General features: G+C 45.7%; 1 protein-coding gene across 1 annotated transcript in view; it reads right to left on the bottom strand.

Moving 5' to 3' along the window:
- Window positions 1-87: 87 nt before the first annotated feature.
- LOC143295849 (leucine-rich PPR motif-containing protein, mitochondrial-like) overlaps window positions 88-21,835 on the bottom strand; it is a 76,779-nt gene continuing 55,031 nt past the window's right edge. Inside the window, exons 25-37 of the mRNA XM_076607499.1 lie at window positions 21,417-21,523; window positions 19,863-19,931; window positions 18,440-18,530; window positions 15,315-15,469; window positions 14,032-14,237; window positions 13,089-13,147; window positions 10,762-10,894; window positions 9,885-10,003; window positions 7,408-7,520; window positions 5,418-5,486; window positions 4,266-4,359; window positions 1,934-2,076; window positions 88-609 (exon numbers count right to left, since the gene is read on the bottom strand). Coding sequence (XP_076463614.1) covers window positions 526-609; window positions 1,934-2,076; window positions 4,266-4,359; window positions 5,418-5,486; window positions 7,408-7,520; window positions 9,885-10,003; window positions 10,762-10,894; window positions 13,089-13,147; window positions 14,032-14,237; window positions 15,315-15,469; window positions 18,440-18,530; window positions 19,863-19,931; window positions 21,417-21,523 — 1,442 coding nt within the window. The 3' untranslated portion in view covers window positions 88-525. The remainder of the gene's footprint in view (window positions 610-1,933; window positions 2,077-4,265; window positions 4,360-5,417; window positions 5,487-7,407; window positions 7,521-9,884; window positions 10,004-10,761; window positions 10,895-13,088; window positions 13,148-14,031; window positions 14,238-15,314; window positions 15,470-18,439; window positions 18,531-19,862; window positions 19,932-21,416; window positions 21,524-21,835) is intronic.

The raw sequence follows: 21,835 nt of genomic DNA, 5'->3' as shown, positions 1-21,835 counted from the left end.
TTTTTCTGGTATCTCTCTCTCACTCAAATACTCACCCCCCCCATCAAAACACCCCCAAAAAACCAGAACCCCACAAAAGAGAATAAGTCATCGCTTGTATCACTGGTTTATGTGAACAATCTTCAACTTGGAATCAGCTACTTTACAACACAATATTTCAGAATGATCAGCATCAGCATCCATTCATACATACACCCATGTTCAATGGCATGTTGAGTCAGTGTTCGATCATCGCGGCCCTCTGAAAACATCAACAAACTACCCTCACTCAAACCACTGCACACACACACACACGTTTCTTCTCTCCTGCTATCACACACTGACCCAGCCTCTCGCAAACAATGTGATGATCATGTTCCTCAACAAACCAATCAGACCTCACTTCAAACATGAATCAGCAACGTGTCCAATCAGATTCCTTGAAGCAATCCTCACCAGGACACAGTGACTTTCCAGACCTCTCTAACTGGCCCAAGGGGAAACGAGCAACAACTAACATACATTCCCAACACAGCACCACGCAGCCTATGACCGCTGTGGTGGTTTTTCATCGTCTGACGAACTGGAAGAATCGGATTCTGAGGATGAATCAGATGACGTGTCACCTCCCTGCAACAGAACCAAATCCTGCTTCACTGGCAATGCCAGGCACGTCACTCATCCATGCTGTCTCCCTCACATGTCCTTTCATTTCCAATGAGGCATCAAAGCATGTGCATTGATCCATCTACACTACACAACATTTGCTTAAACCCCCCCCACAAAAAACAGATACCTGACCACAAATACTCATCACTTTGGTCTGGCCTTAAGAACCTACCATAAGTTTGTAGAAAAAAAACCCCAACAACATTAACTTAAAATCAAATTTAACTGGTAACAAAAATAAACATCACACTGACAGAAATAAAACAAATTTTTTTAATGGACCATGCTCAGAGAAGCTGTACAAACCCAAACACACACACATACATACATTCATAAAAACAGACACACTCACACAAGCACGCACACATGCACACATACACACCACACATGCACCAACTCACAATCCCCTGTGTACTCAGGAGAAAGAACAAGAGAAGAACTTGTTCAAACAAATGTCAGGCTTGCACAACATGCAGCCTATTTCAGGTTGAGCTAATTCTTGCTGAATACATGCTCCCAGAGTTTGGTCCAAATGGAGCAGATCATGAACTGTTTTATTCAGACAAAAGGAACTTCAAATGTGAGAAGGAACAGATCTTGAAGAAAATGTTATGACAGCGAACAGAGGAGTTCCTTCGTATACTCCCAGTTTGGTGTGGTAAACTTGTGTTAAACTGGTGCAAGTTATAGTCAACTGTCAGAGAAAGAAATCTGCTGTCACAAAAACAGATACAAAGACAATAACATTACAACAGACTTGAGTTTGCACCAGTCTGACAAGATCAGTGTATAACACTTTAAACAACAAAAAAAAACAAAAAAAAACAACAACATATAAACCATTACAACAGACTTGAGTTTGCACCAGTCTGACAAGATCAGTGTACAACACTTTAAACAACCAAAAACAAAAACAAAAAAACAACAACAACATATAAACCATTACAACAGACTTGAGTTTGCACCAGTCTGACAAGATCAGTGTACAACACTTTAAACAACCAAAAACCAAAACCAAAAAACAACAACGTATAAACCAGTATGGTGTTCAAACTGAAGCAGTATCCACTTGCTGAGAAAACTCACCAGCACGCAAACATGCACAGACACACAAACCCATTCTTTTACCCCAAGTAACACTTCAAATATTCAACACCAATGTTACACACCAACACAAATGTTACACACCATCTTGTTCTCTTCCCTATGCCCTTTCCACCCACCACATGCTTTGTGGCTCAAAGCCTTTGAACACTAAAACTGTCAGAGTTGTGAGTTCTCTTACCCAAGCTGGCAAAGGCTGGTTCTTCTCTGTCAACAGTTCCTCCACCATCTTCACAGCATTGGGCCGCAGACTGGATCTCTCGACTCCATCCGTCAGCAGTCTCTCACACGTCTTCTGCACAGCCTGCACATCACTCTGTGAAGCTGCACACACACACACACACACACACACACACACAGGACACAGTGAATCACCTGTCCCAAAATCTCTGTATGTTAAACTGACATAGTCAGTTGTGTTCGACTATGACCATCAGAACAGCAGAGGAGGTAACTGCTGTCCTGACTATCTGGGCTAGAATATGATTATAGTGGAGAGTGTCTTGTCCAAGTTACATCCCCACTCTCTTGGCCATGAGGGTTTTAGGACAGTCGGTGTTGGGATGGTTCCCAAAGGCCAACCAACCCCCAAGGCTGCAGCACTAAGAGCCAGTGCAATTTTGCCTCCTAGTTTAGAGAAATATAGTCCTTCACAAAAGACTAAGCTGTAAATGATTTCCCATTGCAATAGAGAACCCACTGATCATACAGCTCTCACTCTGCTGTTGGCCCAGCTGTAAACTGATGTCAGTCTGTGTGATATATAAGCTGAGTGTTGGGCACCCACAAACTGTACCATCACAGAGGAAGGTGGCAGAATAGTTAAGACACCAATACAGAGAGTCTGTCAGAGTCTGGGTTCAAACTCTGCTCTCAACCTTTCTCCCAAGTGTGACTAGAAAATCAGAGCATCTGCTGATTCAGATGAGAGGATAAACCGAGGTCTCGTGTGCAGCACGCACTTGACACACTGAAAGAGAACCCATGGCAATGAGAGTGTTGTCCTCTGGCAAAATTTCATAGTAGAAATCCAACCTTATAGGTACGCAAATATATACGCATGCACTCAAGGCCTGACCAAGCACGTTGGGTTAAGCTGCTGGTCAGCCATCTGCCAAGTGGTTGTGGTGTAGCGTATATGGATTTGTCCGAACGCAGTGACGCCTCCTTGTGAAACTGAAAGTGAAACTGTACCATCAGGAACAGGTGACGCAAAAATCCGAAACAAACTGACGTTCTGATGAACACACAAAACAAGCTACAAATGTGATGTCGTGCATGTATGTATATTTCAGTATGCGTGGTTCACTCAGTATCTTCATCTGTGACACTGACGGGCGCAATAGCCGAGTGGTTAAAGCGTTGGACTGTCAATCTGAGGGTCCCAGGTTCGAATCACGGTGACGGCGCCTGGTGGGTAAAGGGTGGATATTTTTACGATCTCCCAGGTCAACATATGTGCAGACCTGCTAGTGCCTGAACCCCCTTCGTGTGCATATGCAAGCAGAAGATCAAATATGCACGTTAAAGATCCTGTAATCCATGTCAGCGTTCGGTGGGTTATGGAAACAAGAACATACCCAGCATGCACACCCCTGAAAACGGAGTATGGCTGCCTACATGGCGGGGTAAAAACGGTCATACACGTAAACACCCACTCGTGTGCATACGAGTGAACGCAGAAGAAGAAGAGAATCTGTGACCGTCTTACACACCTGGTTACGACAGCTAGCCGTCTTTGCAGACGGGCATGCTTTCTCTTCACTTTGTCTCTGCCATCGCTAGTTATGGACTTACACACATGCACACACTGTTTGAGTTACAACTTCCCATCTGCCATCAGGTTTGTCTGACTGTGAAAACAGATCCCCTCATTTTTGTTTGTTTGTTACAATGGTGGTCATTATTTTTTTCATGTGATCCATGAACATTACATCTGGAACGGACATCGATATATATATTTTTTTTTTCATAAGAAATAAGGTGGTTCTGGAACTGTAAACATGTTTGACATTACCTTTCCACAATACGAGATTCATGACTATAACATCTGCAATGATCATTGATTCACAGTTGGTTTTTTTTCATGAAGAATTAAGCTATTCTGGAACGGCAGGCACGTTTGACAAGAGCACAAGTCACACTTAATGAATCACACAATTCTCCTGCAGTGACACCACCTTGCTACCCCCAAGCTAAACACACATACATCACAAGAGCATGGGTGGGACTGAAGGATTTTTTGTACCATCTGAAAGGTTTGTGGGCTGAGTCCTGGCTCTGATTATACACACAGCACACTGTGCCAACAGATCTCCTTTTGGATTCTCTCTCTCTCTCTCTCTCTCTCACACACATACACAAACAAACAAACACACACACACATACACACAAATACACACACACACACACACACACACAAACAAACACACACACACACACACACAAACACACACACACAAACACACACACTACACTTCAACAAGAGAAAACACTAAAAGAGCCCCTCTTACCATACAGCTGCAGCAGGCCAGAATACGCCACAGCCATGCCCCTCTTCTCTCCCACCTCCTGTTTCAGCTTCAGCAACCATTCCATGACGTCCACCTGGTAACAGTCATTGATTGATACTGATAACTCACCCTATAGCACCTATCTTCCGTCAGACAACCAGGCTCTAGATGCTTTTCAAACACAAAGTAACGGACTGATATGGATACTTCCACTGTGCCCGTCCTCAGTCAGAGACCATGCTTTGAGCACTCTACAAAGTAATTGATTACTATGGATACTTCTATAGTGCTAACCTTTGTTCAGTGACCAAGCTTTGTGTGCTTTACAAATATGGAGTCACTGATTTATATGGATACTTCTATAGCACCTATATCTGGGCAGAGACATAGCTCTAAGCGGTTTACAAACACAGAGTCATCGATTGATATGGATACTTCTATAGCACCTATATCTGGGCAGAGACATAGCTCTAAGCGGTTTACAAACACAGAGTCATCGATTGATATGGATACTTCTATAGCACCTATATCTGGGCAGAGACATAGCTCTAAGCAGTTTACAAACACACAGTCATCGATTGATATGGATACTTCTATAGCACCTATATCTGGGCAGAGACATAGCTCTAAGCAGTTTACAAACACACAGTCATCGATTGATATGGATACTTCTATAGCACCTATATCTGGGCAGAGACATAGCTCTAAGCAGTTTACAAACACACAGTCATCGATTGATATGGATACTTCTATAGCACCTATATCTGGGCAGAGACATAGCTCTAAGCAGTTTACAAACACACAGTCATCGATTGATATGGATACTTCTACAGCACCTATATCTGGGCAGAGACATAGCTCTAAGCGGTTTACAAACACAGAGTCATCGATTGATATGGATACTTCTACAGCACCTATATCTGGGCAGAGACATAGCTCTAAGCGGTTTACAAACACAGAGTCATCGATTGATATGGATACCTTCTATAAGCACCTACCTTTGGTCGGAACACATGCACACACACAACACACACACACACACACACACACGCGCACACACACAACACACGCACACACACACACACACACACACACAACACACACACACACACACACAACACACGCACACACACACACACACCACACACTCACCTTATTCTCTTTCAAAGCAGCTTGGATGAGAGTTCCAGTCAGAACGTTTTTTCCAAAGTCTGGAACCTCCTGAAAGTCCACCAAGACAGCTTTGATCAACATCACACCAACCACACGCTTCAGCCTGGTCGAACGGTGAGCTTTCAGAATCTTAACATACATGCTGGATACAGAAAACTTGGAAACAGTCCCCATTTCTACAGAAGTGGATGACCAACTCCAACTCAAATATTCTCCATCTCATCATTTTGGCCCACACCCCCTATAACACACACACACACACACAAACACATGCGCACACACAAACACACACACACACATATATTCATATAAAATTTGGCTGCTGGATGGGGAAATGCTTAAGAAAGGGGTATCTACATTACATAGCAAAAGCATGGTGCTCACACACACACACACGCACGCATGCAAGCACACATGCATACACACACACACACACACATATTTATATAAAATCTGGCTGCTGGGGGAGAAATGGTGAAGAAAGGGGTATCTAAATTACATAGAAAAAGCATGGTGCTCACACACACACACATGCACGTATGCATGCAAGCAAACACAGACACAGACACACACATCCTGGAAAGACGTTATACACAAAACTCACGAACTAAAACAAGAAGATTTCTGTAAGGATTTTTTTTTTCTTTCTTCAAAATCTGTTACCCCAAATTACTCCCAATGTGCATCATCATAGCCAGGCAGCCAGGCAGTGAACAGTCAGATCAGACAGGTCAGTGTGACACGTGTACCCACAGTCAGATCAGACAGGTCAGTGTGACACGTGTACCCACAGTCAGATCAGACAGGTCAGTGTGACACGTGTACCCACAGTCAGATCAGACAGGTCAGTGTGACACGTGTACCCACAGTCAGATCAGACAGGTCAGTGTGACACGTGTACCCAAAGTCAGATCAGACAGGTCAGTGTGACACGTGTACCCACAGTCAGATCAGACAGGTCAGTGTGACACGTGTACCCACAGTCAGATCAGACAGGTCAGTGTGACACGTGTACCCACAGTCAGATCAGACAGGTCAGTGTGACGCGTGTACCCACGGTCAGATCAGACAGGTCAGTGTGACATGTGTACCCACGGTCAGATCAGACAGGTCAGTGTGACGTGTGTACCCACAGTCAGATCAGACAGGTCAGTGTGACACGTGTACCCACAGTCAGATCAGACAGGTCAGTGTGACACGTGTACCCACAGTCAGATCAGACAGGTCAGTGTGACGTGTGTACCCACAGTCAGATCAGACAGGTCAGTGTGACACGTGTACCCACAGTCAGATCAGACAGGTCAGTGTGACACGTGTACCCACAGTCAGATCAGACAGGTCAGTGTGACGTGTGTACCCACAGTCAGATCAGACATGTCAGTGTGACACGTGTACCCACAGTCAGATCAGACAGGTCAGTGTGACACGTGTACCCACAGTCAGATCAGACAGGTCAGTGTGACACGTGTACCCACAGTCAGATCAGACAGGTCAGTGTGACACGTGTACCCACAGTCAGATCAGACAGGTCAGTGTGACACGTGTACCCACAGTCAGATCAGACAGGTCAGTGTGACGCGTGTACCCACAGTCAGATCAGACAGGTCAGTGTGACACGTGTACCCACAGTCAGATCAGACAGGTCAGTGTGACACGTGTACCCACAGTCAGATCAGACAGGTCAGTGTGACACGTGTACCCACAGTCAGATCAGACAGGTCAGTGTGACACGTGTACCCACAGTCAGATCAGACAGGTCAGTGTGACACGTGTACCCACAGTCAGATCAGACAGGTCAGTGTGACGCGTGTACCCACAGTCAGATCAGACAGGTCAGTGTGACACGTGTACCCACAGTCAGATCAGACAGGTCAGTGTGACATGTGTACCCACAGTCAGATCAGACAGGTCAGTGTGACACGTGTACCCACAGTCAGATCAGACAGGTCAGTGTGACGCATGTACCCACCTTCATGATCTGGTCGGCGCGGGGAGAGCCGCTGTGCTTGTAGTGGCACCACAGGATGCTGAGCGGCTCTGTGTACTTCCTCTCTGTGTACATGGTGCGCACCACGCTCTCCACTGAAACAGCACGCATTGTCTCTACAATGACAGGCACAATAGCCCAGTGGTTAAAGCGTTGGACTTTCAACCTGAAGGTCCAGTGTTCGAATCTTGGTAACAGGGCCTGGTGGGTAAAGGGTGGAGATTTTTCCAATCTCCCAGGTCAACATATATGCAGACCTGCTAGTGCCTGAACCCCCTTTTGTGTGTATATGCAAGCAGAAGATCACATACGCACATTAAAGATCCTGCAATCCATGTCAGTGTTCGGTGGGTTATGGAAACAAGAACATATCCAGCATGCACACCCCCAAAAACGGAGTGTGGCTGCCTATATATGGTGGGGTAAAAACAGTCACACACGTAAAATCCCACTCGTGTACATACAAGTGAACGTGGGAGTTGCAGCCATGAACGAAGAAGAAGTCTCTACCCTGCTGGTTACCCTCACTTCACTGGACTTTGTTACCGACACTTACATAGCGCCTCTCTTCAGTCAGAGACCAAGTGCTATACAGACACAAGTCATTTGCACGACAGGCTGCCTACCTGGGTACAGCCGACTGGGCGCTCATCATTGGTTTCCTGTGTCTTTCAGTCAGGCTTCAGTCATTTGCATGCACACACATATACCGTAAAGTTCCGTCTACTGAGGGCACTGGTATATAAGCCGCACCCACTAAATTTTGGAAAAAAATTGAACTTGATACATACATAAGCCGCACTGGCTAATAAGCCACACTTATTTCTGGTACTGGAACACATACTGATACTACAGAGCTGTCAATACTGTAGGTTATGAAATAAACACAAGCGGGAACAACACAAAGAAAAGCAAGCGAAAATACTGCTAGTGCCACCAAAAAAAAAAAACAAAAAAAAACACAACAAAAATAAGATCCATAATTTAGGTATAGTCACATTTATTCAACGTCATCCTGCTCATTGAATCCACTGCAATCTTCGTCTTCAGTATCTGATTTGAAAAGAACCAGCACAGCTTCCTCTGCCATCTTGTCACTGACTTCAGCCTCGCTTTCACTTCATGAACATTAAGGTGGAGGTCGCTGCTGGTTCGTCGCTTGCACTGTCATCTGCTAGGTCGATCGCCTTCAATTTGAAGGCTGCATCATAGGCATAATGTCGCGTTTTCGGCATGATGAAGGTGTATACTTGAGCAGAGTAGAACTGAATGCTGATCTGAAGGCTTTAAAGTGTGTGGATTTGATTTATAAAAGGGGAACAGTTAGCACACTATCCTGAAGCTCATCCAAAAATTCATGGACAGAAATCATGATTTTGGTGAGTTGAAGGGCAGCTAAGAATAGACGAGAACGTGACACTCCCGGGATCGTTAAAATCCTCAAATAAGCCGCATCATTGTATAAGCCGCAGAGGTTGAAGCTGGAGTAAAAAGTCGCGGCGTATAGACCAAACTTTACGGTATATCAGAGTGGGGTTTTTCTTCAGAATGTTGCCTGGGACAACTCTGTTCTTCCTGTGGGTTCTATTACTTGTGCTGAGAGCATGCTGCAGACAGGCACTCCGTTTCTCACCTCATCTGGATGACTAGCGTCCAGGCCGCCACACAAAGACATGTGAATGTGTCTCTGGCCTCTCCTGTGGGACCTCAGATGGGTCACAATTTCCATCCTTTCTTTTGTCACAAAACACACCACCATCACACAGGGTGGATGTAACTCTCTTCCTCATGTATAATGCCCCGGTTACCATGTTTTGTCCGTAAAGACCGACATATGGGCAACCATCCTGAAACTACCATGCACCTTGCTATAAGAAAGCAGGCAGCTGACACTAGCTAGCCTGAAACAAACTCCTCAGTACAATTTTCATCTCGGCAAAACATTGGAACAAACTGCAAATGGTCATAACAAAACACCGCCCAACTGGCACAGCTGGCGTCACTGCACCAAAGATCATAAAAGCAACCAGCCTCCATGGTGAAGCGGTTAGCGATGCCGACTGACGACTGGGAGGGACGCAGGTTCGAGCCCTAACAGAAGGAAAGGACTGAAGGCCTGCAGCAGGCTCCTACCCAGAGCTGAGAGCGCAATGGGCTAGTTAACTGACCGGAACCACAGTCAGGGGTCATCCATCGTCACAGATGCGTCTTTGCAAGTCCTAAATGGACTTCCACAGCAGAATCTTCATCACCCCATCACGCAAGCATCATCACTCAAATACATATGTAACAATACCTACACGAGCATCAAAAAAACAACAACCAAAACAAAAATACCCCCACCCCCCCTCTAAAAACAAACAAACAAAGACTGCCGACAAATCCCAATTGAGAACACACACACACACACACACAAACACACACACACACACACCCACACCCAGAGCAAAGAATCCCACCTGTGTCCAACAGCTGGGGAGCCGTGGTGCTGAGCTTCTCCAGGGCAGGTAAGGTCAGGTAGCGGGCACTGTTGCTAGGCGATGACACCATCTTGTCAATCGCCTCCTGGCCACGCCCACTGGTCCACAGACAGACAGACAGACAGTGAGGTCAGGCAAAGTTCATGCAGGCACCCTGCAGAAGACACAGCACGTCCGATGCCACCACTGACAGTCAGCCCACCAGTGGGCTCAGAGGCCGGCCCACTGATCAGCCACGTCAGCCTTGGATGTAACAGCCGAGCGTTTCTTCTTCTTCGTTCGTGGGCTGCAACTCCCATGTTTTACACAAGTGGGCTTTTATGTGTATGACCGTTTTTACCCTGCCATGTAGGCAGCCATACTCCGTTTTAGGGGGTGTGCATAATTAGTCAATGGAAATGCAATAACCGCAGAGGAAATCGCTTTGTCACATTAGGCAAGCACATAACAAAAAAACAAAACAAAAAAACCCAACAAGTTTTCATACTATTTCCATTTGTGTTTCTCCTCCAATATCGTTATAATTTATACAGTGTCTTCATTTGACTTTGACAAGACAAGACATGACTTGTCAAGGTATAACAAGACTTGCTTATTTCAGGAAACCCTGTAATGACACATGGGGTCTTGGATAAAACTGCACTGGCCCTGTCCACATGAGCAGCCTTTCCTAACACACACACACACACACACTCACACACACAGACACACACTCACACAGACACACACACACACAGACACACACACACACACACAGACACACACACACACACACACACACACACACGTCAACCCTCAGGCTCACCAGTCACCTCTCTCTCCCTCTCTCTGTGTCTCTGTGTATTGCACCTCTCACCTGTTGACGGCGGCGTTGAAGACCTGTGCCTTCAGGGAGTTCCTCAGGCTGACAGGTAAGCGGTTCTCCACCACGGCGCTGAGGGCGTCCAGGTTCCCTTGCTGACCCAGCTGTTCAAACACCGACTGCAGGCCTGACGCACACACACACACACAATGCTGTTATTGTTATTCTCATCATTGTTGTTATTATTATTGTTACAATTATTGTTATTATTAGCATTATTGTATTGTATTGTATACTACTGTATTACTCTTTTTGTCACAACAGATTTCTCTGTGTGAAATTTGGGCTGCTCTCCCCAGGGAGAGCGCATCGCTACACTGAGCGGGAACACCCTTTTTTTTTTCTTTCTGCCTGCGATTTTATTGTTGTCTTATCGAAGTGAATTTTTCTACAGAATTTTCCCAGGGACATCCCTTTTGTTGCCGTGGGTTCTGTTATGTGCCATAAGTGCATGCCGCACACAGGACCTCGGTTTAATATCTCACCCGAATGACTAGCGTCCAGACAACCACTCAAGGTCTAGTGGAGGGGGAGAAAATACTGATGACTATGGAATTCGAACCAGTGTGCTCATATTTCCTCACTTCCTAGGTGGATGCGTTATCTCTGAGCCAACACTTCACTGTGTATGTACGACAGTCAGTTGTGTGCGACTATGACCACCAGAACAAGAAGCTGCCTACCTGGGAAAAGCCGACTGAAAACTGCATTTGATCGCTCATCATTTGTTTCCTGTGTCATTCAGTCAGGGTTCTATCATGTGCACACACACACACACACACACACACATATATATATATATTAGATTTTCCTCAGAACTTTGCCAGGGACAACCCTTTCATTGTCGTGGGTTCTTTTATGTGCACTAAGCACATGCTGCACTTGGGGCCTTCGGATAAAAGAATAAAACACACCTGTGATCAAGAAGTGTGGGACTGCCTCAAAACACGTCAAACACTGACAGATGGGACAGCTGAGTGGTCCCTGCACAAGACTTTCAATCCAGGGGCCTTGGGTTCAAATACCAGCTGTGTCTGATGCTGGGTTAAGGGGAGAAGATTAGTTTTTCTCATCCCCCAGGTCAACCTGGTGATGCCTGAACCCCTTCATGTGTATACACATGCCGAACATGATTGACGGGCACAACAGCTGAGTGGTTAAAGCACTGGACTTTGAATCTGAGGGTCCCAGGTTTAAATCTTGATAACAGCGCCTGGTGGGTAAAGGATGGAGATTTTTTCCGATCTCCCAGGTTAACATATGTGCAGACCTGCTTTTGCCTGAACCCCCTTTTGTGTGTATACGCAAGCAGAAGATTAAATACGCACGTTAAAGATCCTGTAATCTATGTCAGCGCTTGGTGGGTTATATAAACAAGAACATACCAATGCATGCACACACCAGAAAATAGAGTACTATTGCCTACATGGCGGGGTAAATAAACAAAATGGTCAAACACATAAAATGTTACATGTCTTTTGGGGTACATGTGTGCATGACTGAACCTGACTGAAAGACACAGGAAACCAATGATGAGCGCCCAATGGTGGCTGTCAGTCGGCTCTACCCAGGTAGGCAGCCTGTTGTGCAAATGACTGTGTACGTAAAGCGCTTACAGACTGGTCTCTGTCCAATAATAAGCTCTATATAAGTATCAATATCATTAAACATGAAGAAGAAAAAATGAACAGAACTATCATACATATTCCTGAAAACAGCATACGACTGCCTAAATGGCAGATTAAAAACGGGCGTACATGTAATGTATAGGCTCAAATGGGCATACATGTATTGGCCCAAATGGGCACAGATGTACATAGGCCCAAACGGGCATACATGTACAAGCCCAAATGTCCTTTCATGTATAGGCCCACATGTAGATACAAATGAGCGTGTGAGTGGCAGCCTGTGAACTGAAGACAACTACACCATCAAACACTGAGCAACCACAGAGCACAGGGTCAGTGTGTGTCACTGTGACATGGCGTTTTAGTCTTCACTTTAAATTCTCTCTCTCTTTTTTTTTTTTTTTTTTTTTGTTGTTGTTGTTGCTTTAATGGTTGCATGTAAAGATGCCAGAGCATGTATGTGGTAACTACTACTCTCCATAAAACAAAACTGTTATTTTCAATATCTCTCTCAATCACTGACATGCACACACAACACACACACACACACACCACTCTCTACCCACCAACACTCACAGCACTGTGGAGACACACACACACACACACACACACCACCAACACACTGCCACTTCCCAAGAGGCCAGCAGCCGATAACAACACAAAGCAAAGGGAGCTGCATCACTCCTTTCTCACCTTCAGAAGGCCATGGTTTCTTCATCTGCTCAACCGCCTGGGCCAGAATTGTGCTGTCACTGTGGGCAGAATAAAACCATCAGATTTTCTCTGTGTGTGTGTGTGTGTGTGTGTGTGTGTGAGTGTGTGAGTGTGTGCAGGCGTGCGTGTGTGCATGCATGTGTGTGTGCATGTGCGTGTGTGTGTGTGCGTGTCTGAGTGAGTGAGTGTGTGTGTGTGTGTGTGTGTGTGTCTGTGTGTGTGTGTGTGTGTGTGTGTGTGTGTGTATGTGTGTCTGTGTGTCTGTGTCTGTGTCTCAGTGTGTGTGTGTGTGTGTGTGTGTACACACACACACACACACACGCACACGCACACACTGCCACACACACACACATTGACATAAACGCACGCATGTGCACACACACACACATACACACTCACACACATGCACACACACACACACACACACACTCTTATTCTCTCACTCAGTCACACACACACACACACACACACACACACACACACACACACACACACACAGCACATGCACACACTCCCACACACACATACACATTGTCATAAATGCACGCACATGTGCATGCACACACACACACACACTCTCTCACACACACACACACACACACTCACATACATACACACACACACACATACACACTCTTATTCTCTCACTCAGTCACACACACACACACACACACACACACACACACACACACACACACATACACACACACACACACACACACACTCTTCTTCTCTCACTCACTCACTGACACATACACACACACTCACACACACACACACACACACACACACACACACAAACACACACTCTTCTTCTCTCACTCACTCACTCACACATTCACACACACTCGCACACATGCAAACACACACACACACACTCTTATTCACTCACACATACACACACACTCACACACACACTGACCGTGACAGGGTGGCCATCACAGCGTCCACATCTCCTCTCTCCACAGCCTCTCTCAGCTGTGTGGCTGCTGCTGTGTCCCCTGTGGGAGGAACGCCTGCTCCCGTTTGTTCTGCCGCTGATGATGCTGATGTTGCTGCTGCTGCCGCTGTCGTCTTAGCTGCCGCATCCTCTGGGACTCTGCCTCTCCTCCCCCCTCCGCCTTCCCTCTGCTCATCAGGCACATTTTTTCGTCAATTATGAAAGAGGGCAAAACCGGTTTTTATAACTACTAACCAACATTCATAGATGATATGCACGGGGGAGGAATTCAATTTCATTTTACCACAAACGCAAGTAACTTTTAGAAGTTTAAAAAAAAAATGTTCATGGCCATTCAGGGGCTTTTTTTGCCTCTACTACCTCGGCCTGCTTTCTGCGCGTGGTTGGCATACAGTATGTCATTGTCGTCATACAGCACATCACTGTCATTGTTGCCATACAGTATGTCATTGTCGTCATACAGCGCGTCACTGTTGTCGTAGGGCATGTCATTGTTGTCATACAGCATGTCATTGTCGTCATACAGCATGTCATTGTCATCATACAGCACATCACTGTCATTGTTGCCATACAGTATGTCATTGTTGTCATACAGCATGTCACTGTTGTCATGTCGTTGTCATCATACAGCATGTCACTGTCGTCATGTCGTTGTCATCATACAGCATGTCACTGTTGTCGTACAGCACACCACTGTTGTCACACAGCATGTCACTGTCGTCACGTCGTTGTCATCATACAGCACGTCACTGTTGTCACACAGCATGTCACTGTCGTCACGTCGTTGTCATCATACAGCATGTCACTGTTGTCGTACAGCACACCACTGTTGTCATACAGCATGTCACTGTTGTCACATCGTTGTCATCATACAGCACGTCACTGTTGTCAGACAGCACGTCACTGTTGTCACACAGCATGTCACTGTCGTCACGTCGTTGTCATCATACAGCATGTCACTGTTGTCAGACAGCACATCATCATCACATGTTATTCATACACACACACACACACACACACACTCAAGATTACTCACTCTCTCACACACACACACACACTCTTACTCACTAACTCACACTCCACCACACACACTTCACACCCTTTCACACACACACACAACACACACACACACACTCTCACTAATTCACACTCACTCACACAGCCACTTTTGATCCCACCTCCCCCCTCCCACCCCCCCTCCACACACACACACCCACACACACACACCACACACACACACAGACCGGAGGCTGGAAGTCGGGGACATCGAAGGGCACCGGCTGACCGGCGGCCTGCAGACTGCGGGCCAGGAATCGCAGGGTTCTGGCGCTGGGCTGCACCATCTCCTCCTCGTACTGCAGCAGCACGTCCTGGGCTTTGTCCAGGCTCCTCTCCTTCACTGAAACACACACAGCACACTTCATTACAGTTCACTTCAGTAAGGCAAGGAGGTGTCACTGCGTTTGGACAAGTTCAATTGCTGCAGGTCCACTTCCTTTGCGTTAGCTGTGCTTGACTATGTGTGTATACATATGTAGGTGTACATAACTACATGCCTGTATATGAATGTGTATTGTGTGTGCGTGTGCGTGCGTTTATGTAAGTTTGTGCCTGCCTATGTGTGCGTATGTGTTAGGGTAGCTGTTAGATACACATGTATGTTAAAATGTATGTATGCAGCGTGTGTGTGTGTGTGTGTGTGTGTGTGTGTGTGTGCGTGTGTGTGTGTGTGTGTGTGTGTAGTCACATTTTGGTGTGTGTATGTAACATAGATATGATGTATTATGTTAACAAAAGCGTTTTTGTAAAGCACCTAGAGCAGATTTCTGGATAGTGTGCTATATAAGTATCCATTATTATTATTAAGCCCATATCGATTGGCTTCGGATCCACTCTGTTTACACATACCCAGATTCAAACACTCGACTGTTCGCCGCCGTTCTTTCTCTGTGCTCTGGACCTTGCAATTGGAATGAACTTCCTCTTTCGCTTCGTCACGTCTCCACACTCGGCTCTTTCAAGTCTGGCCTTAAAACCCACCTCTTCCCAAAACAGCCTCCCTTCCCTGCCTCTTCCTTGTCTTTAGTTTCTACAGTTTTAGAGTTATGCATGCGTGTGAATGACTGGTGCGTAAGCGCTTTGATTTGTCTCTGCACAAGATTCAGTGCTATATAAATACCATTATTATTATTATTATTATTATATACACACTATACCAGACCACATCTGCTAAGCAGATGCCTGGCCACCGACAATGTAACCCAACACGCTTAGTCAGGCCTTGAGGGGAAAAAAAGTATAAACAAATAAATGGATACATCATAAAATCAGTGAATAAATAATTAGACAATTTTTTTCTTCTTTTTTTTTTTTTAAGTAAGCAGATTGAGAATGAAAAAAAATATAATACGGAGAGAGAGAGAAAAAAATCACACACACACACATGGTGACCAGCACAATAGCCGAGTGGTAAAAGTGTTGGACTTTCAATCTAAGGGTCCCGAGTTCAAATCTCGGTTAAGGGCGCCTGGTGGGGGGGAAAGGGTGGAGTTTTTTTTTCTGATCTCCCAGGTCATCTTATGTGCAGACCTGCTAGAGCCTGAACCCGCTTCGCGTGTAAATGCACAGCAGAAGATGAAATTCACACGTTAAAAATCCTGAAATCCAAAGTCAGCATCCGGTGGGTAATGGAAACAAGAATATACCCAGCATGCATATCACGAAAATGGAGTATGGCTGCCTACATGGTGGGGCAAAAGAACAAAAACTGATCATATTCATGTGACTGGACAGGAGAAAGACAGGAGACTGACCGTATCCATGTGACAGCGACAGAGAGGAGGAGGAAGACAGGAAACTGACCGTATCCATGTGACAGCGACAGAGAGGAGGAAGACAGGAAACTGACCGTATCCATGTGACAGCGACAGAGAGGAGAAAGACAGGAAACTGACCGTATCCATGTGACAGCGACAGAGAGGAGGAAGACAGGAAACTGACCGTATCCATGTGACAGCGACAGAGAGGAGGAAGACAGGAAACTGACCGTATCCATGTGACAGAGAGGAGCATGAAGACAGGAAACTGACCGTATCCATGTGACAGAGACAGAGAGGAGGAAGACAGGAAACTGACCGTATCCATGTGACAGAGACAGAGAGGAGCATGAAGACAGGAAACTGACCGTATCCATGTGACAGCGACAGAGAGGAGGAGGAAGACATGGGACTGACCGTATCCATGTGACAGAGGAGGAGGAGGAAGACATGGGACTGACCGTATCCATGTGACAGAGGAGGAGGAGGAAGACATGGGACTGACCGTATCCATGAGACAGAGGAGGAGGAGGAAGACATGGGACTGACCGTATCCATGTGACAGAGGAGGAGGAGGAAGACATGGGACTGACCGTATCCATGTGACAGAGAGGAGGAGGAAGACAGGAGACTGACCGTATCCATGTGACAGAGAGGAGGAGGAAGACATGGGACTGACCGTATCCATGTGACAGAGAGGAGGAGGAATCAATCAATCAATCAATCAAAAACACTTTATTAATCCACATGGAAATTAAGTTGTGCAATCACAGGCTCATTGTAAACACTGGCATAAAATCATGCGCAACATAAGAAGAGATTAAAACTAGTCAAATAAGAATTCCCAATAGCTGACGATATACTAACCCCCCCACCCCCCACCCCCCCCCACTCACATACTCATGTTAAGACAATAGGGTATTGCACAACAATATTAACAAATGAAAACATCCAACAAAAAAAGGGTATAAGATTACTAAAAATGACATGCGCGCACGCACGCACACACACCCACCCACACACCCACCCACACACACACCCACACACACACACACACACACGTTAAGACCATAAGGTATTGTACAACAATACATAAATAAAAACATCAAGGGAATAAATCGTATATATAAGTAAAATGCACACACACACACACACACACACACACACACACACTCACTCACACACACACAAACAACGTATGCATGCACATAACATATGTCACGCCAATAAGATTAGAACATTAACATTAAGATACATGAAATCCAAGTAAAATAAGAAAATATTTTAAAATCACTTCCGATCACACACACACACAAATGCTTGCTTGCCCGTGCTCACCCGCTCAGTCCCACATGGGACTGACCGTATCCATGTGACAGAGAGGAGGAGGAAGACAGGAGACTGACCGTATCCATGTGACAGAGACAGAGAGGAGGAGAAAGACAGGAAACTGACCGTATCCATGTGACAGAGACAGAGGAGGAAGAAGACAGGAAACTGACCGTATCCATGCGACAGAGACAGACAGAGGAGGAGGAAGACATGGGACTGACCGTATCCCCGGATGAGGTGGAAGAGCATGTTGTCGCGGTCCACAGCAAACATGTCCTTGGTCACCTCCACCAGCATCTCCAGCTCTTTGATCTGAAAACATCGTCATCACAACCTGTGTGTGTGTGTGTGAAGGTACCTGGTGTAGCTACCTATATATATCTGAAATAGAAATAACTTTATTTCATGACTTTATCTCATAAAGAGAAATTGCCAGAGGCAGGGCAAAACGAAAGTAGACAATTACCTAACACACGCCAGAAAACAACATAAAAGATGACCTGATTAAACAAGAGCAATAAACAAATAAGTTTGTTCAAATAAAAGCATTTCACAGATTCACCTTAAAACATTGTAACTAATGATCATTACACAGTATTCGATACATAATTTCTATTTAGTAATTATACATATAAATATATTGAAAGACATTGCACTGGCTCTTAGTGCTGTAGCCTTTGGGGCCAGTTGGCCTTTGGGAACCATCGCAGCGCTGATTGTCCAAAAACCCTCTTGGCCAAGAGAGTAGGGATGTAACTCGGGCAAGACACTACTCTCCACTAGAATCAAATTCTAGCCCAGATAGTTGGGACAGCAGTTGTTTACCCCTCTGACTGTTCTGATGGTCATAGTCTGACACCACTGACTATCACACACGTTGAAAGACATGAACGTTAACTCTGCATAAATCATAGTGCTTGTTCATCCCGGTCTGGTCCACTGACGCAACATCTAGACTTGTCGTTTCTCTCATTCTCTCTCGCCTTGACTACTGTAACTCTCTATTGTCTGGTTTGCCTGCTTCATCCATTCAGTCCCTTCAGCGCATACAAAACTCTGCTGCCCGACTCGTCCTCACAAAGAAAAGATCTGAGCACATCACTCCTCTTTTACAACATCTCCACTGGCTCCCTGTCTCACACCGAATAAAGTACAAGATCAGCACTCTATGTTATAGATGCATTCACAAAACTGCCCCTTCCTATCTCTGCGGCTGCCTTCACCTCTACAATCCATCTCGCTCACTATGATCGGCTTCGGATCCATTCTGTTTACGCATACCCAGATTCAAACACTCGACTGTTCGCCACCGTTCTTTCTCTGTCTCCGGACCTTGCGATTGGAATGAACTTCCTCTTTCGCTTCGTCAAGTCTCCACACTCAGCTCTTTCAAGTCTGGCCTTAAAACCCACCTCTTCCCAAAATAGCCTCCCTTGCCTGCCCTGCCTTGTCTTTAGTTTCTACAGTTTTAGAGTTATGCATGCGTGTGAATGACCGGTGCGAAAGCGCTTTGATTTGTCTCTGCACAAGATTCAGCGCTATATAAATACCATTATTATTATTGTTATGCCATGATTAAAACATAACCCTGACCCACAGTGAGAATGGCGAGGGCAGCTGAGGACAGACACTTGCCCCACTCACCATATTTCGCTCAATGAAGCTCTGGCAGTAGTAGTTCAGTCTCTGCATGTTGGCTCGCAGTCCTGGAGTCTGAAATCAAAACGCTGGTTTTAATCACACATAACTGTACAGCTTTGGTCATACACATATTTGAAATGAAACAACCAGCTTCAAGTCACACACACACATTCACACATTTTAAAACATTCACACACACATACCACAAAAGCACTCACAAGTATGCATGTGTGTTGTTCTGTGTGCTCTGTATCAGTATCTCAAAGTCTAGAAGTTTTTGTCTGTGAATATCATGCGTGACAATGACTGTCTGTGACAGACAAGACAGACTAGACAGAAAGACAAAACAAGACAGACAGACAAGACACACAGACAGACAGGCAGGCAGACAAGACACACAGACAAACAAGACATGTGGACAGACAAGACAGACAAGACACACAGACAAACAAGACATGTGGACAGACAAGACACACAAACAAGACATGTGGACAGACAAGAGAGACAAGACACACAGACAAACAAGACATGTGGACAGACAAGAGAGACAAGACACACAGACAGACAAGACATGTGGACAGACAAGAGAGACAAGACACACAGACAAGACATGTGGACAGACAAGAGAGACAAGACACACAGACAGACAAGACATGTGGACAGACAAGAGAGACAAGACACACAGACAAACAAGACATGTGGACAGACAAGAGAGACAAGACACACAGACAAACAAGACATGTGGACAGACAAGAGAGACAAGACACACAGACAGACAAGACATGTGGACAGACAAGAGAGACAAGACACACAGACAGACAAGACATGTGGACAGACAAGAGAGACAAGACACACAGACAGACAAGACATGTGGACAGACAAGAGAGACAAGACACACAGACAGACAAGACATGTGGACAGACAAGAGAGACAAGACACACAGACAGACAAGACATGTGGACAGACAAGAGAGACAAGACACACAGACAGACAAGACATGTGGACAGACAAGAGAGACAAGACACACAGACAGACAAGACATGTGGACAGACAAGAGAGACAAGACACACAGACAGACAAGACATGTGGACAGACAAGACACACAGACAGACAAGACATGTGGACAGACAAGAGAGACAAGACACACAGACAAACAAGACATGTGGACAGACAAGAGAGACAAGACACACAGACAGACAAGACATGTGGACAGACAAGACACACAGACAAACAAGACATGTGGACAGACAAGACAGACAAGACACACAGACAAACAAGACATGTGGACAGACAAGACAGACAAGACACACAAACAAGACATGTGGACAGACAAGACAAACAAGACATGTGGACAGACAAGACACACAGACAGACAAGACATGTGGACAGACAAGAGAGACAAGACACACAGACAAACAAGACATGTGGACAGACAAGAGAGACAAGACACACAGACAAAAGAGACATGGCAGAAATACAGACAAGACAAGAAACTCAGACAGACAGTGAGCTACCCCCCCCACCCCCCACCACCCCGCCCCCCAACCCCTCCCCCACCTCCATGATCTTCCTGGCTTTCTTCACATGGCCGCACTCTATGAAGTCTGCGATCAGGTGATGCAGCACGTTCAACAGACCGTGCACCTCCGTCAGTATGTCCACCACTGCACACACCACACCACAGGCAGCCATTGACAGCATGCTGTTCATTCATCACTGTTGACTATAGCACAGCTGACTGCACACACCACACACCACACCACACCACAGCCATCAACACCATGCTGTTTATCCATCACTGTTGACTATAGCACAGCTGACTGCACACACCACACCACAGCCATCAACACCATGCTGTTTATCCATCACTGTTGACTATAGCACAGCTGACTGCACACACCACACCACACCACACCACAGCCATCAACACCATGCTGTTCATTCATCACTGTTGACTATAGCACAGCTGACTGCAC

This window comes from Babylonia areolata, chromosome 21, assembly GCF_041734735.1.
Source record: "Babylonia areolata isolate BAREFJ2019XMU chromosome 21, ASM4173473v1, whole genome shotgun sequence".
NCBI classification, from domain to species: Eukaryota; Metazoa; Mollusca; class Gastropoda; order Neogastropoda; family Buccinidae; genus Babylonia; species Babylonia areolata.
This window is presented reverse-complemented; position numbering and strand designations above follow the sequence as displayed.